Consider the following 10,017-nt stretch of genomic DNA (forward strand, 5'->3'; position numbering starts at 1 on the left):
ATGTTTGATGGATGCCACCTATCTCTACTACTGTCAGGTCTCCTTCCAAAATCATGTTTATTTACTCTTTGTATGTGCTGTTAATGATCATGGACACTGCAATACACTCTCCATAATGGAAACACATCTCATACAAAGTAAATTTCTAAAGTATTGTTTTCTTTCTGACATCAGTTTTATTTGTATTTTGTCTGTTCTGATAAATATAGTTAGGAATTACCTACTGCTACTTATTGAGCAATCAAAAAACAAGAGTTGTCACTAGCCAATGCTTACACCAATCACATGAGCATATACACTCCAGAAAATAAAGTGCAAGAGGAAGCTGGAAATGTACTAGGTGGATGTCATGTTAGATAATATGCAGACAATCTTAAGAGAACAAAGTAGGGGATTTCCAATCAAAAATATTTTTCTGTCAATAAATGCCAGCAGGTACGTTCTCCTTTTTCTCCTCAGCGTAATTACTTACCAAAGGCAATTTCAAGCATCTGCACATAGTTTTATACTCTCTCAAAAACAGACAACTCTTCCAATCAATTAGTAAATCTCAAACCACTTCATCTGTAAAAATACATCGCTGTGCTCTGAAACGCACCCAAGAGATGGGCTCAAAGCTGCAATAAGGGACTAAAATGAAATTTTCTGGTGTAATTTGAGTTTCAATTCCAAAACTACAGATGCAGAAAAGTATTTTAGTGTTGCAATTCAAATGATAATCACCAAACTTTCCTAGTTTTCCTACAAATTAGCATCAAGTAAGGACTGTACCTAGAGATAGCTTATAAAGAAAAATGAACAAGTGTATTTTAGAAGAGACTATAGTTTCATTGAGAAGAAAGAATACAGGTATTTCTTGCTTCCACAAAAAGCAGCTTTCTTTTTACCAGATGCATCTTTATAGCTGATTTTTTTTGTTTGTTTAAAATCTGTGATTTCATTTTAAGTAAGAATTTTACAAAATCTCTTATTCTGTAATGCAGCATAAATCCTTTATGAAAAGTGTACCTTCACATTCTACTTCAGCCCCTCCTGTGCTAAGTGATCGCCATTTCTCTTTGGCACGAGCCAGGCAAATATCATACAGTTCTGGAAAAAGAAAAACAGAGAAAACCAAGTCCACTATTTGTATATGCTCACATCCACTGTCTGATACTAGCTAGCTACCCGCCATGTGAGCAATGCTGCCCTAGTCATTACAAGTAACAGTATCTCTAATACAGTAGTTGAATTTCTAAGTAGGCTGTGGTTCTAAAAGACTAAGACTTGTTCCACTGACCTATAACTTAAGTGAAAAGGAAAGGCAATCTAGGCACGAGTTGCATTTTATGTTCAAGCATTTACTTTTCTTGCAGAGCACTGGTGTTCAAAATTATAGTCTGAATGGACAATTGGGATAATTATCTGCCTGCCTAGAAAATTCTATGTAAGAACTACACCCAAGGTAACTAAGCCAAGCACAGAAAAGCAGCACAATACAGCAGGAGCACAGGCAGTCTAACACATTTCCATGTTGGAATTAATTACATATGTTAGTCTTTCAGAGCTGCGTTTTTCAGTACTCTGAAGTAGCACACTATTTCTGTTTTCACAAACATACACATAAACAAAAGTACAAATTTTCCCAGGGGTCTTTTAATCTCTCACAAACCTAATGTCTTGCTCTAAATCAAAGGAAGCATGCTATATGCATACTTCATAGGCACTACAAAATTAACAACAATTCTAAGTTTCAAAAAGAAAAAGAAAAGCTTGAGTCATTAATTCTGACCACCTCCATCTAACATCAAAGCAAGACACAGTGACAGCAATAGTCAGAAACAAATCACAGCAGCAGTCCTACAGCAGTTACAAGATTAAAAGATACTGTATTTTTGAACAAAACACCTCAAAGCACCACTCAAAAAGCATAACTAGGTAACACCTCCTCACACCCACACCTCAGGTTCTGATATACCATAATAAATACAAGACTGTCCCCTTACTATTTCTCTTCGTAAGACATTGTAGACAAAACAACAGTCTCACCATGGGTGATGTTTAACTCGTTGCCAATTGCCAAGCTCCAGACTTTGCCTCTCACACTTGGTGGGATGCCCTGCCACCATAGCTCTCGAACTTTACGGGAACAACACCTGTTTAAAATAAAACAGATTATTCTAAGAAATATTTCATTGCCAGCTGAATTGAGAATGTGTCCTCCCACCACTGCTGAAGGGATCCAAACCAAAATGAACATCAACAGGCCAGGAAGTCAAACGCAGTTTGCACATACCCATTCTTCAGTACTACTTTGCTTTGAATTGTAAAGGAAAGCTTAGTTCCTCCCAAGTTAATGGCTTATTTTGACAGAAGCACTGCAATCGCAATATCCATAATCTGCAATCACACTTGTCCAGCAAGAATCACAGGGGACAGAAATAAACAAATTAAAATGAAATCCATATCTATGCCACTGCCTATGCTAAACACTGGACAGACTTAAATCTCCATGTAAAATTAAATACAGAAACAAGTTACAGAAGTCTACCCTCTCCCTCTGTCACCACCCTGCTGTGCAAATGAGATGTATGGTTTCCCACCCAGCTTTGCAGCTCTAATCCTCCGTAAAAATGCATGAAGATATAACAAGTAGCAACTTTTAGGTGGGAGCATGAAAGACATTTTAAATGAACACAGGCTTTGAGATGGCTGCAGCTGATGTTCATCAGACTGAGAGCCCAGAAGGAGGAACAGAGTAGCGCGTAAGCACCAATGAAAGTTTGTGGTAGTGACAAAACCCACAATGATCCATTCTGCAGATTCTGAACTAAAATGTAAAATAGTGAATACATTGGGGGAACTTGTGGATCTATAAACCAATACTGGAAAAGGTGTCCTTATTTTAACAGCAGCCATAACAGATGCATCCTCAAATACTAGAGACAGACATGTAAATCTGCAATTTGCTTATACTTATTACTTCAATTCTCCAGAAATGCATTTTTCGACAAATTCCATCCACATTTTTAATATTAATTCCCAGGATAACTGAATTCCACAACTAAACAAATTGCAATTGCGAGTGCTGTGGAGGTTGGTGGTGGTTATATTCGGGGGAGGGAGCTGTTTCTTTTAAGATGACTAGCAAAGCCCCTGAAAAACTGGACAGCAAAGGTAGCTTACCAATTGCCTGTGCTGTGTCTTTGTAGGAAATCTTTTAGCACTTAATTTTTCTTAAAATAACTTTTTCCCTACTTCTCTTTTCCATCACTTGATTATCCCAGCAGGTATGCCACTCTGTAATTAAAGAGGCTGCATAATACCATACACATACTTCAATCTACATCTGGTATTATAACATCAGCAGCTCGAGTAGTCAAGGAAAGCTCATTTCTGATAACTACATGGTGTTCAACCATTATGCTTTCTGCTTCTACATTCTCTACCACGGATCACATCTCAGTGTTTCACAGTTTCCAAATATCCTAAACCTCCATTAAAGACAAATAAGAATTGTACCACTTCCATCCACCTTGTAGAAATAATGAAACATATGTTGTTCATTTTCTTTGTAGCTGTCCACAAGCAACTTTCAAACAAAAGTTTCCAAGACCATTTAAAATTATATTTGCTAACTTTGTAACTTCTCTTCAGGATACAGACCCAGCAACTTCAATTAAAACTCAGTATAACATACTGTCTTACATAGTTTCCCAGTTGGGCAAGATTTCATTGTTCCAAGTTAGAACAGCACTGCCGATGCTGTCTTCCAGTTTACAGCGCTCTTCCAGTTGTTTCTTTCTCTTCTGGGCTTCTTTAAGCTCTGCAGAAAAGCAATTTCTTTCTTAAGTTAAAAAAAAAAAAAAAACAAACCAGAAACCAAATATTCAGAATTACTTATTCATGGCTATATAGCCAGGTAAAAGCACACTATATTCACCTAGCAACTTTGAATTAGCATCTCTGACAGCCAACAGCCCCACCTAGTAGGACAGGTCAGAGTATTTCCTAATAAATCTCTACCCCTTTTTTTATGTCAGACTCAAAAATACAGGCTAAAATAATACAAATTTTGTAGTTTGTTTTCACTCTTATGTGTTGTTCTTTGTAAATTATGATTTAGATATACTGTCAGGAAATCACAAGAGCCACATTTTTGATGATACCTAGAGTATGGTTAATCTAAACGTCATACATCGCAAATATATATACATACTGGAAACCTTCAGTTCGTTAAAATGAAAACATTTTTCATGTTTAGTTTAAACATACTTTCCTTTTTTGCGTTATCACTCAGTATTTCTTCTTGCATCATTAACTACCATTTTTTTCCATGGGCAAGTCTGTTAGACATGCAATTTAACAAATGCAGGCGGACACTCTTTATGGCAGCACAAAGGAAATGCAGGACATGTGCATGCACACACACACTGTCTACAATATAGGAAGGTACTGATCTGGCAAGGAAAATGAACTGCAGAACAGCAGAACCAAGAACAATGTCTTTGGAATGAACACACACAACCTGGCGGGTCCACTTTAAAGCCCAACAGAAGCTGTGCCTGAACAGAACCATACCAACTTCCTCCTATTATTTTCAGCTTTGATACGAGCTCTTTGTAAGTCTGCCTAAATACAGGCTTTGAGTTTTTCTCTAAACAAAAAGAGGGTGTTTACACTCTTTGATTTCCTGATCTCTACACAATACATCACTGCAAAATTGTTCATCTGGAGTGGCTTTTGGGAAAATGGGTTTGCCAGGATATTTATCTGGACAGAATGACATACTCCAGACCACTGAAGACAGCACAAGGACCTGTCCCATTCCCTAACCTGAGCATCAACCCATTTCTTCCAAACCATCTATCCTACACACAAAGAAAGAACAGAGAAACTCCTTTGGACTACTACACATTAAGTGGCTATATTAACATGGGAGTCACATGAAGTTAAGAGCTTCACTGGTAGGTGTATGATGTTTGAAATCACAAGATGATTCTTTTATTAATGTAAACTGCAGAAAGCAAGCAAGTCCTGTGTTTGTATCACCCTTCCACTGTTTCATATGGCTCAGGGGTCTGGCCAGCTGGAAAAAAAAAAATCTCCAGTGTCCCTCTCTGGCCACAAAACTTTTGCAAGTCCAAATTTCTATTATTGTAATGAGCTTTTTTATTAGAAAACCCAAATGGTCAAAAATATCAGCAGAAGGAAACCACAACTGTCAGCACTATGTGATGTACATGGTACAGTGTTGCTGAGACACTTCTGTGAACAATGTCAGACAAGAAATTATAAGCAAAACCTTGGAGAAGTTGTAGATTTTAAGTGGGAGACAGATTATCAAATGAACATAACTACGCACATTTTCCTAGGTGGAAAATTATGTATTTATGTACTACAGCTTCAGCAGGTTGTTCCCAACATGAAATCAGCAAGTATCCTGCAGTTATCTACATAAGTTTAGTCTTCACTAATTTGACTGATAATCTACTTCAACATTTTTTAAACCCACTAACAGATGCCACTCAATTATTTAAGAGTTAAAAATTAAAAAATTCTTTCCTGCTGGATTCTAGGGTTGTTCTCTTTTAGAGCTTGAAGTGGGGCTTTTTAATGGAACTACCATTGTCCCTCTTTCCTCTCTGGACTGATTCTTCTTTGAGGGGGGGTACAGATCCCTCACATTACAGAGCAATAGACTGACTGACACAAGTGCCTTTCAGGTTTAGAAACACCCTTTAACTTTACTCCTCTGAAGACAAGAAATTCCATCACCTCTTTTTTTGGCTTGAACCACCATTTCTTCGTACTGCTGTCTGTGTTTCTGAGCTTCTTCTGCTGGTTTTGCAGGGAGGTTCCTTAAAATTTAAAAAATAATAATAATCAGTATTTAGAGTTGGCAAGCCTGTGTAAAGAAAATTCTAGGCTCTCCTAAAAGAAAAGCATATACTGCTTCTTGTCAAAATATTTGATCAAAAGAGTAGAGCAACAGATCCTTGGAAAGAATTTTTTTTGCCAGAGTCAGCAGAAGAGAAGGAAAGAACACTGACCAGCTACGACTACTTTTATACACAAAGTATGCTGAGTAATTTCCTTATGTTTGGTAATTTCAGCATTTTTATTATTAAACCAACTGAACCCACAGGCTGATCTTCATAAACAAAGGGAATATACTGGTATATACCAACCTGGTAGTTTTCAATTGAACTGATCTCTACAGATAAGATACAAGACCATACTCTCTCTTACTGTGCACCTCATTTAAGAGTTACAGCCACAATTTTCTTTGCCTATGCAGTAATGACTCCCTACACCAGCTTCCTCTTCCCCTCTGCTCTCTGAGACCCCATTTCTATTTCAAAGGCTTAACTCCTCCCTCTCACTTCTACAGCAACAAGTGGCACTGGAGTCATCCTCTACATTCTCCATTTATCAATACCAACACAGTCATTTTGATTTGTGATTAAAGCCTGGACTAGTAACATCTCTGCCATACAAATACACATGTTCATATGTCAGACTGCATTAACTTTAAGCTCATCATATTTGTAATTAACATAACTAGTAAGCATCTTGTACAACTACAGTATCACCAAAACGTAACAGGAAACAACTAAGTATTTTGTTCTTCTGTATTGTAGAACACTGTATTGTATTCCTAGGACAGTTTATATACTTGGTTAATAAAAAAGATATGCAAAAATTCACTTTCACATTCCTGTAAGGCATCACACAAGGCAGCTGCTAGCCATCAACAGTCACCATTAATAGCAGCATGCTTTACTGTTCACATAATCGTATCACCTGTAAAGCATGCATAGTCATGTGATACACGTCTATGAATACTGTTTAAAATGAAGACTGTTACAAGAACAAGAAAAGTGGGTTTTCACATTAGTGTCATTGTTAACCATGGAGAACCAGCTACTCTTTTCCACTTTCATTTATGTAAATTGACCAGCATCTGTTTTAAATTGACCAGCATCTTTTTTAAATCCAAGTCTTTAGAAATGGTGTAAGTTAGGGAAAGTTTGGAAAGGAAAGCCTGATGAAACAATGCAGGTTCTGCTAACTTAAATTCCACCACTTAAATTACTTGTCCTATCTCTTAGCAACATCATCATACACGTGAGATGTTTAGTATCTATTAAGATTTTTCCAGTTAAAGCTAGAGGGACTGTGGAATATTTACTGATTTTTCCTAAAAAGTTTTACCTAAACACTACAAGCAAAATCAAGAGCAGCCATTTTGGAAAAAATCTCACTGCATTTTTCTTCCAGAAGTCTTAAATCTTTTTGTCACAGGAAATCCAAAAGAAATTATTTAAAGCCTAATAGGTAAAAATAAAAAGTATGCAAACTGTAAATAAACAATTAACAAAGATTCTTTAGACAGATTCATCAGAAGACAGCACTGCTAGACAAAAGGAATGATGATTCAATTATCTAGAATCTTAAAAATACTTTCTCTGCTTGGAGTTCCTCAGTCTATCAACAGTAGGAAAGCAAAATATGAATGTTATCATGTCATGTATCACTAACTCAATCCATCTGAACACTGTACTTCTCAGATTATATCACTTAAAGAATGACTTTTAACAAACCGGTTTTAGATACAACAAATAAGCTAGTATGTATTGTTTCCAGCTGTACACAATAAAACATGCTATAACAAAAAATCACTCCTACATTGTTCTAGATGTCCCAAGAAGTCTTGCCACACAGTCTACCAGTCAAGCCAAAGTGTCTTAAGTGATCGTACAACTAAATTACTTTGATATGAGCATTCTTCATGCAGATTTGCTGATGAAAACACAGACCTATGTTACGCCAGCTCTTTACACCAATGCACAGCCATGTTAAAAATGCAGACACCATGCCTGTAAAGCTGGGTACCGTTCATAAATTGACCAAGCGTGACTAAATTTGTGTAATTCAGGAGTAAACCATGGTAGAGCAGCTGCCAGTAAATAGTTATGGAGTTAGTCTGCATATGCAAGACTCTCCCTGCAGTAGCAGAAGCATGAAACAACTCATCAAGTACTTGACAAGCTTTAAAATGTGATGCTGAACCCACTGCAGAACAATCATTATATTGTTTCATTATTTATGGAGGTGTGGTCTTTCTCTGTGTAAACAGGACACTGTATCCTTGCTTCTCAATTTCTTTAGCATATACCAGCTTCACTTTTACGGTTACATTCTCTCAGGGAAAATAAAAATCCCTTATTCATGTTTAGAAGCTAGAATTACTCAAAACTAGAGCTCTGCTCTCCTAATTACCTCCTTTTATACAAAGCCATCGCTTTTATTATAAAATAAGGTTACTTTTGTTTGAATAATTTTTCTTATATTCATCCCACTTTCATATTCACTAGCCTGAAAAAAAATTCTACTTTAATTTTTAAATCATCTTTTTAAGTTAAGAGTAATCAAATACACACAGTAAGAATAGCTTTGCTAGCCTAATTTTAAAGGGACCCTCACTGTGGTACTTCCAAAACTTACGCTGGTCTGTCCTCTAAAATAAGTGCTGTTGTGGAGAGTGGTTCAAAATCAAGATTCTTCCTCACATTCTGTTTAGGAGAGAGTGGTCTGTGAGCTCGTCCAGTTTTTTCTTCATATTCCTAGAGAAGGAAAAGACAGGGCAAGTTAAAAGAGTGGAGAACACCAAGATGGTGCACGTGAGAATTTGAACAGGGTGTACAGAAGTCTTCAAGATAACGTTTTCACATCTCCGTGCAACTGCAGTCCCTTTAAAGCTATCCCACTAGAGCAACCTCAGAATTGAAAACAATGTTAAAATTTACATTCGGGGTGAGTTTTGATGTTTTTTCCCATTCCTTCTATTTGTAGAAACTTCTTAAATTCCTCTGATGGCAGTCTGCTTTTACAAAGTACTGCTAAGAACAAGCTTACAAGCAGCAGATACTATCTGAGGTGTAAAATAAGACCTATTTAAAATATTTTTGGTTTTATTTACATGGTTTTGAAATTGAAGCCAAAAACGATCACAAGCTCCTTGTCTTAAAATCTCATCATGAGATTTATTTCTCCTACCCAAGCTATTTTCAGATGCAACAGTTCAATGACGGGGAAAAAAAAAAAAAAAAAAGGTTAAAATCACGATTAGACAGAAATCCCACACTTGTTACGAAGCCCTGAAGTACAACAATCCTAAATCATAACAGAGCATAATATATTAAATTGTGTTTGTAATATAGGCATTGACACACAGGAGCAAGACTAGCAAAGAGGCCCCAAGATGACTGGTCTGGAGCAAGCGACACACGAAGAAAGGCTGAGAGAACTGGGCTTGTTCAGCCTTCAGAGGAGAAGGCTTTGTAGGGATCTTTGGTAGAAAGCAACAACAGGATGGTAAAGGCTGAGTACAAGTCTCTGAGGCGCCTGTATAAAGAAATTGAAAACAGGCACAAACAGCTATAGGGGGAATTCTGCTCTTAGAGAAAAAACAAAATCACTAGGAAGGTAGTCAAACACGGAGACAAGTTTCCTGAGATGTGGTAGAACCTCCAACCTTGACGGCATTCAAAGCTCAGGTGGATGAGCCCTGGGAACCTGGTCTAAGCAGACTCTGCCCTGAGATGGGAGTCCCTCAGAAGTCCTTCCACCCTTAATTACTGTATCACTATGATCTACATTAGAGGACTCAGAGTTAAATGCTATTTTTATTTTTCCTACAAACACTGTATTGGAAGAAAATGTACCAAAAACATGACCTAATAGGATAAAACAACGTTTACGTAACTCCCATCTACTCCAAAGCTTGAAGTACTATAGCAAACATTAATTATTCAAAGTATCAATGATATACAAACAACAAACATGGTCAAAGTCCTACATAAAAATTAAATCCATATTATACAGTTTTACATTCAACTTTGTAACAAATTTTGCCACTTCCAAAACCCACAGCCTTTCATGTGCAGCTTGTTTATACCATTTCTATTAAAATAAAAGGAAACTATACTGTGAAAACTAACCATTACAAATGAGCGCTACGAACAGTGTTCG

The 10,017-nt window shown here is 36.9% G+C and overlaps 1 protein-coding gene across 1 annotated transcript in view; it reads right to left on the minus strand.

The window, feature by feature from the left end:
* The window catches only part of TBC1D14 (TBC1 domain family member 14), a gene marked incomplete at its 5' end in the record, with an annotated part of 67,226 nt that overhangs the window by 19,537 nt on the left and 37,672 nt on the right, over positions 1-10,017 (minus strand). The window contains 5 exons of the mRNA XM_035898653.1: positions 1,009-1,089; positions 2,029-2,135; positions 3,688-3,805; positions 5,758-5,840; positions 8,491-8,609. Coding sequence (XP_035754546.1) covers positions 1,009-1,089; positions 2,029-2,135; positions 3,688-3,805; positions 5,758-5,840; positions 8,491-8,609 — 508 coding nt within the window. The remainder of the gene's footprint in view (positions 1-1,008; positions 1,090-2,028; positions 2,136-3,687; positions 3,806-5,757; positions 5,841-8,490; positions 8,610-10,017) is intronic.

This window comes from Egretta garzetta, unplaced genomic scaffold, assembly GCF_000687185.1.
Source record: "Egretta garzetta isolate BGI_Z169 unplaced genomic scaffold, ASM68718v1 scaffold107, whole genome shotgun sequence".
In the NCBI taxonomy this organism is placed as follows: Eukaryota; Metazoa; Chordata; class Aves; order Pelecaniformes; family Ardeidae; genus Egretta; species Egretta garzetta.